General features: G+C 45.6%; 1 protein-coding gene across 1 annotated transcript in view; it reads left to right on the top strand.

The window, feature by feature from the left end:
* MYO16 (myosin XVI) overlaps window positions 1–19,589 on the top strand; it is a 437,171-nt gene extending 417,582 nt beyond the window's left edge. Inside the window, exon 35 of the mRNA XM_032496671.1 lies at window positions 18,277–19,589. Within this exon, the coding sequence (XP_032352562.1) occupies window positions 18,277–18,504 (228 nt within the window). The 3' untranslated portion in view covers window positions 18,505–19,589. The remainder of the gene's footprint in view (window positions 1–18,276) is intronic.
* Window positions 19,590–21,859: the final 2,270 nt, after the last annotated feature.

Here is a 21,859-nt window from a genome sequence, read left to right as displayed (position 1 = left end):
GCTATTATCCATAAAATTCACCTTCTATCCAAACACGTGTGGTTTTTTTTTCACATAGAGCATGCACTTTTTTTCACTTTCACTTTTTTATTTTGCTAACCTGCCTTATCCCATTTTTTAAAATTGAAGTCTAGTCTGTTTACAGTGCTGTGTCCATTTCTGGTGTGCAGCGTCGTGTCTCAGTCATACATGTGCGTACATACACTCCTTTTCATGTTTGTTTTCATTAAAGGCTACTAGAAGACATTGAATATAGTTCCCTGTCCTATACTGAAGGGATTTGTTGTTCATCTATTTTATAGTACTTAGCAAATGCTTTCTTCTTAATATGAATGTAAAACATTTTCTAATAGGGGTAGCACTTCAATAGACAGTTTCTTTCCTCAAGGTACAGAATACAGGAAATGTAGTTTAGGTTCTAGTCCATCATTTTTTCTATTACTTTGCAAGATGTAATAGCTTTAACAGAAAGGTAGTAAAAATTAATTTTACTTAAAATAGTTGGCACGAGTGAAGGCCGAGCCCCTTGCCGCATCGCGTGCATGGCTGTATTCATTTGTGCTCCTCGTGGAGAAGGCAGGTCCAGACCGTGAAACACTCATGACCTTCTGCAGCGCTGGGCGCGAGTGACACCCGCAGTGAAGGTGCAACGTCACGGAATCCCACTTCCTGGTCCTGGAGCGGGGCTTTGTGACTCGTCCCAAGCCTCAAAACTAGATTCATAGATTGAAAGAAGCCACTTCAGGTTGGTTCTGGAACCAGCGTTTATAAAAAATGCCATGCCATTTGTCTACTTGCCTTTGGTGACATGGTAGACAAGTGTTTCTAAGTTTGTGCCCCTTGGCATGAGGCAGTCCCTCAGAAGTGGGTCTGTGTGAGAGGCCCAGCGCTGAGGGGGCCCTGAGGACATCCCGGCTGCCGCCCTGGAGTGACTCTCGGTGTTTTTGCTGAGACGGCCGTCCTCGGCTGACTCGGAGGCCGGGGCACCAGCCCCAGGAGGCCCACGGATTGCGAATAGAGCAGAAGGGGGCGGTGCCGAGGGCAGGGGGGCGGCCGGAGCGGCGGAGAAAGCAGAGCGCTTAGGGCCCGCCCTCGGCGGGACACTGCGAGTTGCACATCTGTTCCGGGGTCCGCACTTGACGTTGAAAAATGAGATCATTGCTTTCGTTTGAGCAGAGTTTATCTGTATTTACACCCGCGTTCCAACTTGACCGACTGGCTTTCTGCCGCCTCCTTCCTTCTGGCAGCTGCTCTGCGCCGCCGTGCTGTGTGGTTTAGGGTCTGACGTTCATCGTGGGCATTTACCGTATTTCTTGCCAACCTTTTCTTAAATTCTTTTGTTTTTTAAAAAGCGCAAGAAGTTATTACTAATATCTGTCATATTCACATACTCACTGTAAGAATCACGGATGGTTTCTGACGAAAGAGCGGCGACCCGGCGCCGGAGGGCTCGCTCCCGACGCGGCCGCCGCCGAACGCCGCAAGGCGGCCAGTGTGCGACTGATGCGCGTGAAGAAACAGACTGCCGTGCGGTTTGTTTGACTGAACCATCAAAGAAACCTTTCTGTACTGTCACATACGAAAGAAGTGAAGAGTTGCAGAGCACTCAGCAAGCCCAGTGCCTTCCTTCTGTATGCGTTTTATTTGTCACGTGGTCTGCTTGAAATACATTGTGGCGCAGAAGAGAAACAGTGTTAGAGAAAAATAACAAAATGTAGACCTTCATCGAGAAGGGGCCGTTCTAAACACGGGACAGGGGATGGACAGTAAGCAACGTGTCAGAAGGCATGATCTGTATTTCACTTGGAAGCTGCAAACAAAAGGAGATCTTGCGCAGAAAGCCCTTCCACCTAGCTGAGGTTTCTGGAAATCAGCATGCACCCCTCGTGACTCCCTTATTACGTGCAAGAAAGCAGGGCAGTAAATTAATTTGATGGTGTGACTTAAATGGCAACATTTTCAGCAGCGAAGGGGCATACCCTGTATAGATATATAGAAACTTGGAAGATAACCAAAACAAATGCTACATTTTGTATTTTTCCCTTCGTAAAATCGCTCCATATGTGTATCCTAAATGCACTCAAATACATAACGTTTTTCCAGTGAAGACCTTGACTGTGATCAATGAGGAAAGTTCAGTTGTAAGAAACAGTGAAGGGAGGAAATCAGAATTGTGACTGTGTTTTTAAAGAGGACAGAGTTCTCATGATGTATCTGCACGTCGCCTTCCAGCTGGGGAAGCCGCAGAGAGCCCGGCGCCACCGCGGAGGGGGGCGGCGACGGTGCCGCTGGGCAGGGTGGTTAAGTGCAGAGTCTAGTTCACAGAAGAACTCAGTATTAACTTAATTTAATTTTTGAAATTAAAGAAGAAAGAGAAGATCTAGCTTTGAATCCCAGATCTGTTATGTCACTTGTGGGTATGGAAAGTAGTAATTTTATTTCAGGTTGACTGAAGGAAATACATGTCACATGTTTAGCACGCTCTCTGCGACATAGTAAGTGCTCCAAAACATGCGTGCCATTATTGTCCTAGTATTCCCTTTTGTTTCCCCGAAGGTCAGTGTTCTGAATACCAATTCTAACACAGCAGGTGTTATCAAAAATATGCAGGAGATGAGCTTGAGTGAGCAGGACCCCACTCTTATCTGGGATTTTGATAAATATGTCATTTTTGTGATTTTCGAAAATAATTTTGTTACAGAATATTATAAACCTAGGAAGCCAGCATGGAGACTAGTGCAACACCCAACTTCGGTAAACCCTAACATTTTACCCTTCTTGCTGGTGCCACATTTTTGCAGTGTGACTTAGCAACATAACTGCGTTTTTCTGTCCCAGTCACGGTTGTCCCACACCTTTTACAACACAGGGCTCTGCTCCTGCCTCGCTCCTAATTCTGGGTGCGTTGCCAGAAGTGGGCTGTTCTCCACCTTTGCCTGTGACCTTGCAGACCTTTCTTTGATGTGACTTTCTTCCTGATGGCCTTCCTCCAGCAGCCCCCCGAGCACAGTCGTGGCCCCTGTTATTCGGTTTATGTAACTCTGCAACATGGGTCTCTTTCACACAACTTGCTTTGTTGTGTTATATTTGTGTGTGTGTAGATGTAGACCCTGGTGGGCTGTGCAGGGTGTAGAGAACACATGGACTACATCTCAGTCATTTTTTTATCCCAACCCAGAGCACTCAATAAACTGCCATCTCCATGGCAACCAGGAGACGCCTCAGAAGAATTGAGAAACAGACAGATAGAAAATTTCCTAGCTTTATCAAATATTTTGATTCAGTCTCATATTAAAAATGTACCAGTAAACTTGGTAAATAGGGTCATAAGCAGTTGCATCCCGGTGGTTGGAGGATATTAAAGTCAATTCCCATCTTACAGATTCGGTTCTAAAGTCAGCATGTGATGTGAAAGTCACACACAATGAACATGACTCTGCAAGACCCTGGTGTCACCCATGAGGAACAACATGCGTGGCTTTAGTGTGCGCAGCTCTGTGTAATTAGGTGTGTGTATTCATACATAACGTGCACAACATAAAGCATATAATATGTGTACATTATTTTGAATTCTGGGAAAGTGGATTGCATGAGCTTGAATTTTCATGCATTCATTCATTCATTCAACAAATATTTTTCGAGGACCTGCTTGTGCAAGCCACAGGTGTGGGCACCTGGGAAACTTCGGTCTACAAAGCAAACATCCTTGCCCTCTTGGAACTTAAATTCTAGCATGGGAAAGCAAACAATATACAATGTTTAGATAATATGTTTAATATGGTAAAAGGAAATAAAACATTTTTAAAAAGTCAAACAGAATAAGCAGGACTGGGAGTGACGAGAGGGGTGTGGAAGCAGGTTGGGTTGGGTTGAAATTTCCAATCAGGTGGAGTTAAAGCCTCACTGAGCAAAGATGGAGTAAGAAAGTTGAGGAGTCAGGCGTGTGAGGTCGGGGGGGGCACCCCTGGTGGGGAAGTATACGGGCAGGAGCTTGCTTGAATCTCAACAGCCAGGTGGCTGGAGAGGAGTGACTGCATGTCACTAGGCGTCTAAATGCAGAGCAGCTGAAATTGCCATGAGTTTGTGTTAATTCAAGAAATAAGGAACTTACAAACCACAGCGGGAGGTGCGATGCAGAATACCAACTGTGACGGGATTGCATTGTCTTTCAGCAAAACCACTGACCAGGTCTGGAAACTTGGGTCTGCTCAGAAGACAAGTAAAGGGTAGACAGTTGCCTTTTCTGCAAGTGGGAAATAGGAAACAGATAGCTGTATTCCTGCTCAAGATAACAGAGTGTTGGAAGGCTGGCCCCTGGGAACCTGGGCCCCGGGCTTCCTGACTGCTCTGTACATTATTGTGACCTGACGACTTTGAAAGAAAGATCCAGGTTAAAGGAACAGAAAGGTTTGCATTGTGTTGAAACATAACCAGCTAACGTTGGTGAAGGAATTTATTTTATGACCTCAGTAGACCTCGAAGACCTGATTCTTCTCTGATATCTATGATTACGCTATTATTTGAAACTGTCATTTCATATTTCTGACTCTGTCAGAAATAGGTTCTAAAACAGATGAACTATGATATTGGGAAAAGTGTCATGAAGTCAACGATATAAAAAGCCTAGATTTTGAAGCCCAAGTGGATTTAACTTTATACACTTGCAGGTGATGTTTTATTATCTATTTTGGGGAAGAAGCCTTGATCAAAGAGCTGTGCTCCCACACGTTGCCTACTTTGGCAAAATCTTATCTTTTTCTTCCCCATCCTTCCTGTTTTCCTTCCCCGGTCTTGTCTAGCATTTGTATCCACCCGATTTGCCATGACTGGGCCTTAAAGACACTGTAATTGACCCGAGGGGCCACACCATGGCAGCCACGGAGCCCGCCAAATCCCTTTCTCCTGAAGCCCCTGCTGGACCACGTTTCCTGGCAGCCTTGCGGTTAGGGGTGGTCACGTGACTGAGGTCCAGCCACTGGAACGGGAGCCATGGTGATGCGAGCCGCTCCCAAGCTTGACCACACAAACCTCCCCTTCCCTACAGTATTGCATGCCTTTTCCCAACCAAAAGCTGGATACGGGAGACTCTTAAGACCCCGGAAGATGCAAAGTCCACTCACGCCAACGTGGAAGGTCATCCGCTGATCAGAAGCACCTCCTTAGCCTTGACGTGGGCAATACACTTCTTCTGTGTCAGCCCCCCGGCATTGGCGGTCTGCCTGTCACGGCATCTTGCGTAACAGTAACTGATGGCCTTTATCCCGTGTTTGGCTTAGTGTCTCCCATGTTGCTGCTGCGCGTTATTTATAGTGCTTAATTAACTGAGCTCAGCCCCCATTCTTCAGCAACCTTTTTTCCTTAAGACAGTAAAAAACATGCCTGTTCATGGCTTCTGATGATAGAATTATTGCAATGTGGCTTATCAGACGGTTTAATGCAAAATAACGATGAGTGGTGCCCCCCCCCCACATCATAAATATATAAAACCAAAGCTTGTAATTCTTAAGAACTGGATGTTGAGAAATTCCTCAAAATCAATAGACTTAATTTTACTCAGGGACAAAATCAGTCCCCGGGAGTAAATTGGGCACCTTGGAGAAACATTCTAATCCTTTTAGGACCTTCTTGTGGATTTAATGATTAGAAAGAATCACCTCTCTCACCGCTAGTCCTCATGCAGGTGGCTCGGGCTGGTAGCTAAGCTTTGGAGGGAGAACCAAGGTTGATGGCAGAGAGGGTGCTTCCCCCTCGTTCAGTCAGTCCCAGCTGCGAAACTAGGCCCCTTTCCTAATTGCAACTGATTTTTAAAATTTACCTGGATAGGGCTAGTAGTTTTATTAGCATTCAGTTTCATGAAATGGTTTTCCTCATTTCTACTTATATTTAATACTATATATAACACACAGAATGTGGTTGTTTCCAGAAAAAAAAATATTTTGGGAAATTAATAAGTTAACAGATAAACTGTGCCCTACGAAACAGTGCAAAGGACCACACGGGCTCCTTGGAAAGTAGATACGTGCCCCCGGACTTAGACCCTCCATCCTCTGGAGGCTGTGGAGCACTCAGCTGCCGCGGTTGCGGCCCTTGCCTTTCTCCCTTTCACACCCGGACCACCCTAATTCACATCTCTCTTGCTGGCTCAGGGCTGACTCTCAAGCTGTACGTGGCACAGTGCCTTCCCCTCTCGTGTTTTTGGTAGTTGTACACGCAGACATGAACAAAAGTGTGGACGCCGTTCCTCACACCACTCCACCCAAGGAGCCTCCTTTCTTTTTGTGTCCTACCCCTCCTTTCAGTCCAGAACAAAGCCCACAGCCCAAGAGGAATTTCTTGGCCACGTTGCCTTGAAATAAGTCGCATCTCCTCTGTTCCGACAGCAGTGACTGCGTCTATGATTTACTAGTCAGTTATAACAAGCATGCTGAGTCATCTAACTCTCTATGTCTTGTGCTCAGTTTGAATGAAAGCCTCTTGAGGGAGCAGGTCCTCAAGCATGATTCTAGCCCTGGGAAACCCGTCACAGCACTTTCTTTCTCCTGATCGTTGAAAGCACATGTGTAGATTGATTAGCAGATAAGGGAGACTTCTCGAAAGTCAAGGTTAGTTCAGAGGGTTGACTAAACTCATCATCCTTGAATGTGTGTCCGGACTCTACCGCTGATCAGCCAGGTGAGTTTGGGCTGTGAGGATGCATTTCAGCATCTATGAAATGAGGCGAAGGCTCCTTAACCAGCTCGTTTCCCATGGTTATGAGAGTCTGCTAGAACAGCACGTGAAAACGCTTTCAGAACAGACAGCAGGACCATGAAGACGATGTTTGAAACGGGCTTGGGAGACCTCCGAGCTTTCTACACGGGGCATCCAAACTGGGACTGTTGTGGAGAAGACAGGTGGACTTACAGAGTGTCTGGGTGCATCTGAGTGAACCGACAGAGACGAGGTGAGAACGCATGCTGATGAAGCTGGGATAATCGGTGTGGTCAGAGAGCACGGGACTTCCTGTGCTGGCTCTTAGGCTGGGGCGAGGCGGCACTGAGGATTTGTGAGCAAGCGAATTACATAAACAGATTTATTCTTTGGAGAGAGAAAAATCTAGTAGATTATTTGTCCCTAATAATACCTCCTGGCATTTGCAGTGAGCCTCCCACATAATTCCCAAAAAAATAATTTTAAAGGAATTGTAATCTCTGACTCTCTGTGTTCCCAATATAATCGATGTGTGTTTTTCCACATTTGAACCCATGACTACGCCATCACTACAGACATATTCTGCACGTGTGTTACCAGTTTTTGCTGCAATCTGCTAGTCACTTATACTGATGCCGCCATGTTTTCTGAATGAATTGAGGTAAGAGACCAGAGCTCATATAAAATCCACATCCTAAGGTGTCACAAATGAATTATACTGCATGATGTATAATCATGAACTTCTGTTTTATAACTTTCCATCATAAGAAGAAACATGCATTCACTTATCAGAGTCTTTATTCTTGGCTATGAATTTACAATCAGCTGCAAAATTCAAATTAATGTTCACTTAAGTTACATTAATTGTGTTCCAATATAATATTATTTATTATAAAAGTAAAGTATAATATTAGTTACTATAAAAGTAGTATTATTTATTTATTTTTTAAAGACATCAATGTGTGCAGATAAGGTAAAACATTTAAATCCTGTCTCCCTCCCTCGCTGCCTGTTGCCCAGATCCAGTTGCTCCTGTTTCCAGGAGAACTTGCTCCTTCGAAGGGATATTTTCCCTTTTTTTTTTAACCCTTCGGCAACAGGGGAGACAGAGTAGCAGGAATGAACTTCCCTGGGCTGCAGTGTGAATGGCTGCTTCTCACCTCGGAAGGAGCAGCTCTTTCCTGCCTAAACCAAAACTGCTGTTTTCACTTTCCGATCATTTTCTTGATTTTTTTTTTTTTTTTTAAAGTATGGACTTGTCCGTCCCTTTAGTCAAAGACTTTTTGAATCGCATTTCATTTTAAGCTTTGTCGCTGGGATCTGTTTAGGTAAACTATGGTTTTACAAACTGATGCTCAAATTTCTTTTTTTTAATGTTTTGTCCTCCAATATCTTGTTAGCAGGAGTGCAAATGGGGTTTGCATCTGAAACACTAATATTCACTATTCACTCAGCTGAGACACTTCCTTCTTTTAATTTCCATAAATGTCAGTTAATGCCTCTTTTCACCTTTGGGTGAATAGTCAATAGAAAAATCAATTCTGTGACAAATGAACAGCAACATGATTTTACATATGAATTATTTAACACAGGTTATTTTTATCCTAGGAGAGAAAGACTTAAGGTAAAAATCAGCAGCAAATTATTAATTTACCTTTATTATATTATTCATAGAAATGCACACCCACAGGAAGTAAGACAATTTATAGCTCACTTTTCAGTTAGTTCACGTCATAGGACTGTAATAATGACGCAATAAGAAACCGCTGAAAATGAGTAAACAGATGTGTAAGCGATAAAGCTCATTTAAGCCTCTGCATCCTGCTGTGCTTCCCCCTGGGTCGTGAGAGGTTTAGTGGGGTTTAACCCCTAGAGTAAGTGAAGGGATTAGCAACGCCCCACGGCAGGACACAGAAGTCGCATGAAGTTGGTCCTCACATCACTTGATCAATCAGACTCTACCTTCATAGCTAACTGACACCTCCTGGACATCAGAAGACACAAAACAGGTGACAAATCTGGAGTGCAGGGCAGGATGGGGGTGGGGAGCGGGAGATGGAGACTGTATTCTTGTCTTGAACTTTTAGATATCAGATCAGCCAGATTTTCTCAATAACAGGAAAAAACCCTGCTTTTAACCCCCGTCCTGAGTTGTCCAGGCTGTGATCACCAGCATCTTAAGTAGCACTGTTTTCTAAAGATTAGTTTCAAAGAAGGAATCTTCTTGTTAAAAGTCTGCAGAAAGGGAGGGATTTTGTTCATGGATGAGGACCGCAGCCCACAGGAAAGTGAATGTGGACTGTGGTCACTGCTGCAGCTGTCCTCATGTTCTGGGAGCTCGAAATAGGCTGTTCAGAGGCGTATTTATATGTTGAAGGTACGTGGCTTCGCGTCTCCCTTCTACAGTCCTTCCTTAAAGGCAGAAAAGAGAAGGTGGGGCTATGGGTGCAACCCAGGCTGCATTTCAGGTGGTCTAAACTGACTGGAGGGGGTAAATTAAGAATGCTGACCTCCCCTAAGTGCAGCCCACGTCGGGGAGTGCCTTGGGTGATGCTGCCCGACCCCCAGTGCTTGTGGAAGGGTCAGACTGCTGTCCCAGCTCCCAGCAAATCCTGGATCCAAGTGGACCCTGAGCTCTGCAGCTTCCAGGTCTCTTTCAAATGTCAACTATAAAAATGAAAATCAGAATAATCTCCAGGTGTGTTATTAGATCTTCCACCAATTTGTTGTCAAAGACATTTAAGCTGACAGATAGCTTGTGCCCTTTTCTAGAAGCCCGAGTTTTACACCTGTCATTGAATAGCACCATTTTCCCCCATGCTGTCCAGAAATAATAATTCTGGGTATAAGGTGTCTTAGGCCATTTGGGGTGCTATCACAAAATGCCACAGACTAGATGGCTTATAAACCACAGAAATCTATTTCTCCCAGTCTTGGAGGCTGGAAGTCTGAGGTCGGGGAGCTGGCATGGTTGGGTGGGGCCTGTTTCCCAGGTCACAGACCTCTCACTGCGTCCTTCCACGGCGGAAGGGCACTGATCCCATTTGTGAGGGCTCCGCCCTCATGGCCTAATTACCCCAAAGGCCTTATTCCAAATGCCATCACTTGGGGCATAGGATCCCAATGTGTGAATTTGCAGACACGAACGTTGAGACCATAGCATAGGAGACGCTTATTTGATTGGCCAAGGCATTGTGGTCTTGGGCCACCCTGACGTCTAGGGTGACTGTCCCACTCCCTTCACGGACCCCGCTCACCAGCCACTCAAACCCATCTAGGCATGTCTGAATTCAGAGCCACGCTTGAGTCCGGGACCCCTCACACGCTCTGGGGTTTCAGAGCCAGAGAGCGTTTTTAACAAGTTGCCAGGGCTTTACAGTGTTGGAAAGGGTCTTCTCTGAATCTGGGAGATGGGAACTACCTCTCAAGGGTGGGGGTCTGTCCACAGTCAATCTGGCAAGGCTCCCTTCTGTTGACTGAGATAAGCACGCAGCCTAAAAGTTCAGAGTTACGTTTTATCTGGCAGGAGGATTCTAGCCGGGCTGGCAGCCTCTCAGATGGCTCTGAGGGACTGCTCCCAAGAGGTAGGGGAGGAGCTAGGACATCTAGGAGCTTTACAACAAAGACCAGGGAGTTGGAACAATAAAATATTGCTTGTTATCTAAAGAAAACCAGGCATCACAAATTAAAGAATTTAGTGCTTTTCTATGTACGGGAGGGAGCAAACATTTGGGCTCACTGAATTCATTCCTTTGACCAGCACCCAGCTATCTAGGGCCAGAATCCTGTCCTTTCTTATTCTGAGTCCGCTCAGGGTGCACCACTGTGAGTGGCTGCAGGCCCGTCCTCACTGGGGGGTGGCGGTGGCCGCTGATGACTTGGTTTCAGCATTCTTTGCTTACTGCTATGGTTGCAGTATTTTCACTCACACTTCCCTGGCCTCGATGGGGTGAGGTGCCTGATTGCCCCTAAGTTTCCAAAACAGTGACACCACAAGTCTAATACACTGTAGTGACATTTGTCCCTGTTCTCAAACGTGCATCCAAACATTCATACGCTCACTCGGCTCAGACCCTCTGAGTAAGTGCACCGGACGCCTTGTGCTGGGCAGAGATTAATTCACTAGTTTTGGTCTCCAAAAGACACCCAGCGTCTCACCACACAAAAACGAATCTTGCCCACGGGGCGTCTCAGCCACACAGACCAGCACTCTCCCCAGTTGCATTGTGTCTGTGACCCTTTTTAAATCATATAAAAGTTATCCCTGACTCTTAACAGTTCTTAAATGATTTTACTATAATGTTAATGAAACCTGCATCCACATCATTACATAAAATCTCTTTATTCTTTTAGCTTTCAGTATAGCTATGAAATCAAAGCAGATTCAGTGAAACAAAAACCTACAAAAGCCAGAAAAGCTGAAATTTACATTTATTTGAAGTATGATTTTGTTTAGATGAAATGAAATTGCTGTTGAAAATACTAACCTGGCTCTGACTCTGATCCCTGCACCTTAGTGCAGACCTACCATCGTGTGCCTTTGGTTGACCCACGTCTCCATCTCTTCTATTTGAACGGCTAGGCAACCTACCTTACAATGTCAAATCACTTAGCATTTTCTTGGAGGAAAACACCTTATCTGAATGTTAAATCCATTTACTCTCTCCTCATTAGCCTGCAACGATATAAATAATACTACCTGTGTCAGTCTGCTTGTAAATAAAATACAATGTCAGAAAATGAAATCTTACTGAGCACTAGCTTAAAAAGCAGGCATTCAAGTGGCCCAAAGCACAGTTACACCAGTTTTTTTAAAGTATCATAAAAATAAAAAATGCAAAAAATTTTTAGATTGTCCCAAGAAATTGAGGACCCCTGGAAAAACATTTACAAATCTCAATTTCAGAAACAGGTAACAGTTGTTGAAATTACTCACTAATATCTGATTTTTAGTGCTTTTTCTCTTACTCCAAAATCTAAAAGACATCTAGACCTTTTGTCATTTTCTTCTTGCATAATTTTCTTTATTTTAAATCATAGTTATGTTGTAAATCCAGTATTTTGAGATCTTCTTGTTAATAAGGAAAGAAAAGAACATGTTATATTTACATAGGGCCACAAATAGTGCAAACTACTTTGATTTAACATTATCTGATTGAGTCATCAAGATAATCATAAGTCAGTATGTTTGAGGGTTTTCTCAAGTCAAAGAGTTAACAATTGACAAAATCATAAGAGCCCACATTTATAGAATGCTCCCTACATTTTTAAGGCACTTAAAGGCAGCTCACACGTGGCATCCATGTAACCCCCACCCCCGTCCTTCTGAGGTTGACGATGACTGTGAACCCACTTCACAGGTGAGGAGGCTGATGGGCTTGGTCAAGGTCACACATCCATTAGGTGGCAAATTCAGGATTTCCATCCAGGCACCCTGACTGGAGAGACATGGTTTGTCCACATCCCACCCAGACTCAAACCAGAATCAGAGCCCTCGCGGGTCTGCCAGTCCCTGTTAGAGACGGAAGCTCAGTGTCATTACCGGCACTTGTCCCCATCAAGCCCCGTGGAAATGCCTCCCGGCCTTTTCCACCCCTCTTGCCAGCTGGGGCCCATCTCGTCTTTCAAAATTCAGAGCAAAGTTACCACCTCTTTGAAGTCTCTCCAGACCTTCCTCTACAGAGCCCCCTTCTCCAGGTAAATGATACAAAAAAAAAAAAAAAAAAAAAAAAGGAAAAAAAGCTTAAAAAGACTCCTTCTTGTTGACCCACTCATGTCAAGACACTTGCATGGCTGGCACGTCCACCAGTTCGTTTAGAAGCAGGACACTTGTCACTTCCATGGCGCTGCCGCATAGAGCCCCGCGGTCCGGGTCCTGTCTTACTTCCCAGCGGGAGTGCTGCCCTCTGGTTCTGAAAGATAATGATTTTGTGTGCAAACACGATTATATAGAACATGCCAGAAGAAAAACTAGGTAAGGGACCAGCTGTCTGGAGGGATAACGTGGGGCAGAGATACATCTTTGGCAGCAATGGAAAACCAGACTGAAGACACCTGTATGGCTCCTTTCACCCTTCAAACAAACCAGGATAAATGAGGTCCAGGGAGAAGCCGGCTAACTCCAGGCCACACTGCCAGGGGCACCCCGACCCCACAGTCATATCTCCTCTTTCTGAAAAGGAATGGTTCCCTTTCAATACCCAAACCAAATTTTTCATGCTTAGCATGCACAGGGTCCTGGGTTCAATCCCCAGTACCTCCTCTAAAAAGAAAGAAAACCTAACTACCTGCCCCCTGCCAGTAATAAAATAATTAAATAATTGAAATATTTTAATAAAACAAATAAATAAATGATCATATTCAATTTATTGGGAAATAGCAAATGATGGCAAGGGACGTTGTAACGGTTTCTGTTACCACCAATGGGACGTGAAATACAAAGAATGACCAAACACTGATTTTGATGTTTTCTCTGCTGCTGGATAATATCGCAAATACTTCCTCTGCCTCGTAGGTTACTTGACCACCACTTAGGAAACATGCAGAGTTGCATGTGTTTGCTGTTCTCAAATATTAAAGCTCTTACAGTGTCTTTGACAAATGTGACTTGTGTGCCTCATAACCTGGTAAATTTAATAAATCTAAATGAAGCAGATCAAGCGTCATTAGTCAGGGCACACGGTCCCTGTCTTCTGATCTTTTCCACGTTGTCTCACAGATCATAGTTCTCAAACGCCCTCTGACCTTCACTGTGTCAAAAGGGGTGGCCGAGCATATGTCCTTACACAGAACTTCAGCCTTCACTTAGGACAACCTGTGAAGATTCATTGTGTTTTTTTTTCTTTTAACAAAGACCAATACTGTTGATATTTCAGCATCTCATTTATGCCACTCTGGCAACTATTTTTATATACCTCTTAGATTTTACTCAGTGCCTGTTAATCTCCATAATACAAGATACAGTCATGGGATCTCTCAGTGAGAAGGTTTATTCTGAGCATTGGTTGATTATCGCAAACACCAGTCAAATCTTTGCTTATCACAGAAGCATAGAAAGCTCTTGGTGGTTGATTCAAAGAGGGTGGGCTTCTGTCTCCACTACATTATTCAAGACATCGATATCCTCATTAAGAAAATGCCTTCTAATGGTTTGTGTGTCTAAGTTTCACCTTTTATAATGTGCTGGGGAATTCAGATATTTTTAGTCAATGCAGAGAAGCTTTGAAAGGCTAGAGAGCTTTTTTTTGTTTCCCCAGGGAAGCAATGACTCAGGGGATTTGGGACATTTTATGTCAAAATCCCTCCCCACAAGCCTAATTCAGATCAGCAGCCGCTGAAAGTCACTCTCAGCAGATGGGCTGCTTCTGTGGTGTGACTCACTCTCCAAATCGTCCCTGTTATGAAGGTCTTAGCAGAGGGTCACACTTAGTATATATTTTTGACCATTATGAAAAGCTGCTGAAAAGAGTTTAGGATGGAGAAGAAATACAGAATGGATAGATTCTGTGCCTGATGCGAGGACAGAGGGTCTGTTCCCACCAGCAGCAGCATAAATACAGCACAAGCCATCAGGTCGTGGAAAAGCACCTCCAGCTGCTGGGTGGAGACTGGGATTCTGTTTTCACGCTTTACTCTGTTTTGTTAGGAACTGGCCTCCATCTTTATATGTATATATATTTGCACTCTACTTGCTTTCTTTTAGATTAATTATTTGTTATTTCATATTAATTTGTTAATTATACCTCCTCGCACTATTCTTTTTGTACTTTTGCTGGAGAATAAGGCGTGACTCCTTGATTTATTTCATCTTAATAAATTACATTATTCTGGTCATTTCCCTAATACCGCTGGCACCTTCGACCCTCTAAGCTCCACATCCCCCTCCTGGCTCTTGTAGTTGCTGTTGGCATGCCATTCTACATACAATGTAAAGTCTGTAAGACACTGCAAGCATATCATTTATATTTACCCATGGACTGAATTCCCGTGTCCTTAATTCTCTCTTAAATTTCCATTTTTCACCTGGGATCATTTTCTTCACCTTAAAAAAAAAAAAAAAAAAAAAGGCAAGACTTGTGATAGCAAATTTCCTCCTTCTCATTTGTCCAAAAAATTGTTTTCATCTTTCTTTCATTTTTGCAAGATGTCTTGATTGAGTATAGAATCCTAGGCTGAACTACTGTCTTTCAGTGCTTTAACCTGCAATTTGTGGCTTTCTGGCTTCCAGTGTTTCTGTTTAGAAGTCAGCATTCACTCTCATGATTGCTCCTTTGAGGGTAATTGGTTTTTTTTCCCTCTAGATTTGTAAAACTTTTTTCTTTGTCTTTGACCTTGGGCATTTTTAACACAGTGTCTTATCGGTTACAAATTGTCCTTATTGTTGCTGGCAGTGTGTGGATTTATCTTGTGTGCAGTTTACTGAACTTCTTAAATTTGTCCACCCCGGGTTCTGGAAACTTATTGCTTTGAATGTTGCTTTGCCACTTTGTTACATTTCTGCTCCTTTTACGTGTATGTCTATTCTGCTGTTTCTTTTATTTATTCATCTTTTTCTCTATTCTCTTAAGCATTTAATTATAGGTAATTTTAAAGTATGTTTCTGCTAACTCTAAACCTGGACCATCCGTGAGTCTGTTTTTGCTTTTGGCTTTGGGTAAATATCCTTGTCTGTTCACATGTATAGTAACTTCTGATTGCACAGTAGGCATCGTGGGTGAGCAGACTACAGACACCACAGATGATGCCTTCTCCCTAAGAGGATTCCACCAGCCTGCGTCAGGAAGCAAAGGCAAGAGGTGATCGCCTTAATCCAATCAAGTATTGAGCTGTGATGGAAAACCAGCCTACCTCTGGTTGTCCCCTAATCCTCCGGCCGCGCCCTCCCGTGCGCGGACTGAGACCCTGACAGTGTGCGCTCATCAGCACTGAAACATTATTGTAGCTCCAGCTGTGCGTTTCAGAGCCCCTGGCCCAGCTGTCCTGCTGTGTGCCCCACTCAGTTTCAAAATCTGCAAGTCTTGAAGATGAGGCTTGTCGGATACTTAAGGCTACCACCTCTCCTGTCATATTTTTTGCTTCTGAAGCACGTCTAGGAGATATCACTCTGCTTTTTATAAGCTTTTGGCTCAGGGCCCCACTCACTCATACAGTTGAAGATCTCAACAAATGTCTCTTGGGGAAAATGACCGTGCATCTGGGGGGCTCAAGTTTTCAAATGGTGCATCTAGTCTCATTCAACTGCAAAATATCGTATGGATTTTCTTTCTTTTAAAAAGGGTTCTCAAGACCTACAGAAGGACTCCACATGTCCCCAGAAGACCAAAAAAGTAGCTGGTAATTATCCAGTTATCCATTTGCTGGGAAAGATTCTCCCCATCCAGAATGTTAGTTTTTCTAATTCACAGTTTACCAGAGTTTTCCAGTGTTTCAAAAATATGATTTTTGTAATTTATCCCCTTTTTTGCACTTTTACAATGGGAGCAGTAACCTGCCGTGACCTAAACATCCAATGTAGAGGGTCCTTCTTTTGTTTCTAAATAGATCGATGTGAAGTTGTGTTACTTCAGAAAGATGAGATCTCTATGAAATGTTGGGAAAATAAACAACTGAGAGGGATACACTTCCATCCATTAAATATCCTCCCATAAGAGTAAATCCAAGGACAGTGTTTTTCAGAGGTTGCTGTTATACGCTGACTGTGTGCCAGGGAACATACATACAAATATTCAATATTCAATCTGATTTACAGGGTAAATCAAACTGATGCTAAATGTAATCAACACAGCATCCACTAGTGGAGAAGATAGAGGAACTAGAATACATGAGTGAAAGAAACACATATTTCACTCAAATCCCAATTAGAAAAAGAAGGAAAGAGGGAGACGGTGTAGGGACCCTGGTCTTTCAGATCCTCGACATCAATTCTTTACGTAAATAATAAGCCTTGTGGGACAAGAGTTAGGAAGACAGACTCTGCATTCAGACTGCCTGGTTCCACCATTTTCCATGTGACTTTGGGCAAATTACTTAACCTTTTTGTGCCTTAATGTCCTCACCTGCAAAAGGCTTGCAGTGCTTTCCAGAGTGCTTGGGAGGACTGCATGAGTTCACATTTGCAAGGTGCTTAGGAAGGCACCTGACACATATTTAGCACTGAAGTGTTCATTCCATAACTAATTTTATGCACGCCCTCCCCCCTACTTTCTTGGCTCACTTCCCTGACAGTAGAGGCTTTCCAGCTTCCACAAGAGTCTTCCCAGCAGGAAAATGCCTGGTTTCCAGGTCATTCTGGTGCAACCCTGGAAACTAGAGAAAAACACCCTTTTCAAGGGGTGTAGTGTTTGCGCAGCTCACTTTTGATCAGTGCCTGGAGCTTGCTTCAGGGATTGGGCAATCACAGTCTTGCTTTCCTTTTTTTAATGTGGTTATCAATAGATTCAAGTTGGGGAGACCCCCTTTTGCTAATAACCAGTTCCAGAAATCTAGTTTTGCACTACAGACATGCATTTGACCTCCTGGCTTCTGTGTTTTAACATCATGTCTCAACATCCTGCCCATCTCTTTGGTGCTAGGCTTTAAGAATCTTATTCTGTCAGCTGTAGGCTCGGGTACCCAGGGAAGGTGTTGGTTCAGACCTGTCCTGGAACGCTGATGGTTCTTGTTGTTTTCAGATAACTGTTCTCACCTAAGCCAACCAGTGGTGCCTTTGTTTCATTCTCCTTTGTCTTGATGGAGAGGCTGGAGGTGACGCTGGGACAAAGTAGCAGGTGCTTTGAAAGCTGGCTGAGCTGTCTCATTTCCTCTGAATCCTCCCCAGTATGCCCATTCTGATGTCCAGAATCTCTTTTTTTTCAACCAGCATACTCACTATAGAATTGACAGAAAAATCGGTCTCTGCCATGCACAGCGGTTCCAGATTACTGGTTGCAGGCAGTAGAGGGAACCCACAGCATGTAGCCTGCTTGTCTGGAAGGATCCCAGCCGCCCCCAGTGGGCAAGCTCTGCCTCTCCAGGGACCTCAAGGAAGCCGATGAAGCAGCCGATACAGTTGCACGTTGTGATGCCCTGCTACCACGGCCCCTGAAGTTCCCATCTCTGCGGACCCCGTGGGTTAATGCATGGTGGTCAGAATGGGGTCACATGACCTCAAAAGATGTCGGCTAGTAACTGTGCATAGGCAGAGGAGTGGATCCTGGAATGGGGTGAGGCTTCAGAAATCCACGCACCATCTATTACAGACGGAATTACAGTTGCGATACATTAAATGACCAAGTGGGTGATGCTGTAAGATTGTATACAATGAGAGGGCAAACAGACACTGCATTCCTTCTAGTATCCCTGGGTGTACATCAGATGCTAACCAGGGCCCCCTGCTAACTGTTTCACAAGTTCCATTTATTGTCTTAATTCTGCCGCCAGCCGCCGAGCCCTGGGCGCGCCGCTCCCGGGGCAGCAGAGCCGGGAGGCTTCCGAGCGGGGCCGGGGTGTGTGTGCCCCCGGCCGGCGCCCCGGGTCCAGGTGCCCCTGTGGCTCTCCTCACGCGTCCGCAGTGTTTGGTGCTACCGCTTCCCCCCTCTCCTCCCGCAGGTGATCCACCAGCTGCGGCTCTCGGAGAACGAGAGCGCGGCGCTGCAGGAGCTGCTGGACTGGCGGCGGCGGCTCTGCGAGGAGCGGGAGGACTGGCCGCAGATCCTGCGCCGCTCGGAGCCCAGGGCGCCGCCCCCGCCTCCCTGCAAGAAGCCCACGCTTCTGAAGAAGCCCGAGGGGGCCTCCTGCAGCCGGCTGCCCTCCCAGTTCTGGGACACCACCCTGTGAGGCGGCGCGGTGCTCCGGGCTCGCGGGCGGGGCCGCGTCGGGAGCATCCGCGCGCTCAGGCCGCACGTCTCCACGCAAAGCGCAGGACAGCCCGCTAAGTGCACGAGACCCCCTGGGCGTGTGCGCGCGCGCGTGCATGCTTGTGTGTGCGTGTGCGCTTTCCCACCCGGGATACGCTCAGATTTTCAGGCCCCGCGGATCCGGGCCGTGCGACCCCCAGGGAGCGAGAGCAAGGCCGGGCCAAGGGTGGCCGCGGAGGGAGAGGACGCCAGGGCAGGAGGGGCCCACGCACACTGCGCAGCCGTGTCTGCGCGGTCCGACCGCGCGCGACTGTGCTTCGGTCACCGTGAGACACACTTACAGGACATAGGTTCTCTTTCTTTGTAGGTGTTTGTGTTTTATTGCAGTTCTGATCCTGATCGTTATTTACATGTTTGTTACTGTGTTTTATATCTTTATCCAATTGGTGGTGCTCCCTTTCTTCAAAATACAGATTTTAAAACATCATTTCTAGAACTTTTTTTCCCCACATACCTTTTATTTTATTTTATTTTTTAATGTAAAGTACCTGAAAATGCTGAGACAGTATCGTTTTTGCTTCGCCTTGTGGAGCCGTGCAAACCCCTGGCTGCAATCCCACGTCTTCTGTTTCATTCACTGGTCAGCAGGTGGTGCCTTCCCGTGCCCTGTATTTCTGGGCGTGTGGGTTGGGAGCTCTTTACTTAAATCTCATCTCCTGACTTGGGCAGAGGTTACAGGAAGTGAGGCACTCACTTCAACTCACTCACAGGGCTTCAGATTCATAGCTGGGGCGTGAAGGGATCGTGTCCACTCAAAGGTCTGCCTAGTGCAGAGCAGCACGCTGAGAGCCTCTGGCTGCAGTGGCTGGGCCGCTCCACAAGACCTGGTCCCTGCAGAGCTCCCCTGCATGGCTCGCCGCCCCAAACCCTCTGCCTCCTTGGATGCACAGGTCTTGCTTATCCATGGCTTCTGTCCACTGCTAGGAAGTTCTGAGTACTGGCATCAGACCATCATGTCTTGCTCTTTGGAACTTTGTATTCATACCCACCTTTGAAAAGTTACTGTGGCAATAAAAGGGTACAACTCTGTTCTTCTGTGCTGGTGTTTACGTGCTGGTCGTGTTGTTTTGCACAAATTTTTCCGTCTCCTGATTGGATAAGTAAGGGCAAGGAGGACGTCTCATTTCCACGGCCTCCCTTCCTACGTTCTTCTCACAGCATCTTGCCAGCTTCAGGCATTATGGTTTATTTTAAAACAAATTTTTTTTGAATTTTATTTTTTATGGAAATGTAGTTGGTATACGATGTTAGTTTCAGGTGTACAGCGAAGCGATTCACTTATATGTATGCACACACATATATATGTGTATTTTTTTCAGATTCTTTTCCATTACAGCTTATCACCAGAATATAGTTCCTTGTAGGTCCTTGTTGTTTATCTATTTTATACGTAGTAGTGTGTTTCTGTTCATCCAGATGCCTAATGTACCCCTCTCCCCCTCTCCCCTTTGGTAACTATAGTCTGTAAAACGAAGATATTCGTGGTTATTCACGTGTAACTCCTAGGCAGGCATATGTCAGTTTAGGAATAATAACAGGCCAGTAAATCAGGAGAGGACTTCTACTGCAAAGACAGTTCATTAGACTCACAAACCCCACACTGCACCGGGGGCAGGGCGGGGGGGGTGCCACGTGGAGAGGCCCCCGGGTGCGGCTGGAGGCAGTGGAAGTGGGGGTGGGGGTGGGGCGGCAAGCTTGTTTTGTGGTTTCCTGGGGAGGAACGCGAGGCTGGGTGTGCGTGTGTGGCAGTGACGGGTCTGTGTCATTCCAGCTGGCTCTCGGGTACAGAGGCTGCCTTGGTTGTCTGGTGGCTGGCCCGGGGCAGGGGGACGGTGGCCTGGAGAGGGAGAGGCAGATAAAGGGGGTGGCTGTGGTGTGGCCCTAGAATGGTTGGGGTTTTCTCCCTCTAGAACCAGGCTGGCCTGGGGAGGGGCAGTCGCCCCAGGATCAGCAAGGCCCAGATGTCAAAGCATCAGAATGCAGGACATTAAGAGACCGTGAAGACATGGTCAAGTGGTAACATGGCTGAGGTCACCCGACCATCTCAGGGAGGTGTCCACCCCTCTCCAGCTTGACAACAATCCAGCCCCACTCCCCGCCTTTCTTCCCTCTGCCCTTGACGTCCGGCTGCCTAACCCCAGCCACGGAGCAACAGTGATGCCAGCCTCCTGCGAGCCACCTCTTCCTTGGCCAGGCCTTCACACTGGAGGCACTTCACGACCTTTGTTAAATTAAAAGCGTGAGCTGGATTTCTCTGCGCACACACACACACAGTGTGTTTATTTACACCAGAGTGAAAAGTGAACAGTTCAAGCACGAGACTTGTGCGGACTTGTTCGAACGTGCGCCGAGCACCTGCTGCGACCGTTCCGGTTGCTCTGCACGTGCGGCTCCGGCAGTCCGGGGCTCGGGCAGCGGCCACCCGGACCTGCCTGTCACCCACTCCAGGCAGCATGAGCATCATGTGTAAGTAAATATTTACTCTGTCTAGTGGTGCCTGTGTCTCATCCAGGGTCCTTCATCTTCTAGAGCTAAAGGCCGACCCCGGGAAGACTTTCGGAAACACAGCTTCCAAACTCAGAAGTCCCGCCTTTTGTGCTTTGTGGTCTGCACTCCGCAGCACAGGGGTTTCAGTCTGTGGCCCTCACTCCCTTACAGCCGGCTGATCAGGCCTGTTCCGCTTGCAGGACAGGAAAGTCAGCTGAGACTCAGAGCATTCACAGCCATGATGGTATTAACAGCATTACCAGTCGTCATAATATGGGATAAAGTCCAAATCTGTGTGGGTATTAAAGGTCCCCTCGGAATGATTCTTTAAGTTCCTCAACAATTACAACATTGTCAAAATAATAAACAAAGGTACTATTCTGGATAATAAAGCACTGAATGCTTTTCCACATAAGCAAGATTTCCACAATTATGTATGTTTGCAGTGTATTTAATGATGGTGTTTTAATTGCTATCAGACCATAAGGTATGAATTATGATGGATTGTTGGGCCTGAGACCTTATGTTTAGCAACATAGTTGGTATGAATTATTATCCTCTGTTCAAAAACTGCCCAATCTTACTGCTTTTAAAAATAATACTTTATGAGAGGTCACTAAAAACTGCTATCAAAATGTTTAGGGTGGGTTAAAATGATTTAAAAGGTATTTTCTACAGTGGAAAAATATGTCCTCGGTATTCTCAAATAGTGGTAAATAATTTAGTAGAATTCTGCTACCCAATGAAAGCAACAACAAGTTAAAATCTTAGGTTTGGAAATGAACGCC

This window comes from Camelus ferus, chromosome 14, assembly GCF_009834535.1.
Source record: "Camelus ferus isolate YT-003-E chromosome 14, BCGSAC_Cfer_1.0, whole genome shotgun sequence".
Classification (NCBI taxonomy): Eukaryota; Metazoa; Chordata; class Mammalia; order Artiodactyla; family Camelidae; genus Camelus; species Camelus ferus.
Note: the sequence above shows the minus strand (reverse complement) of the source record. Positions and strands in the feature narration are given on the sequence as shown.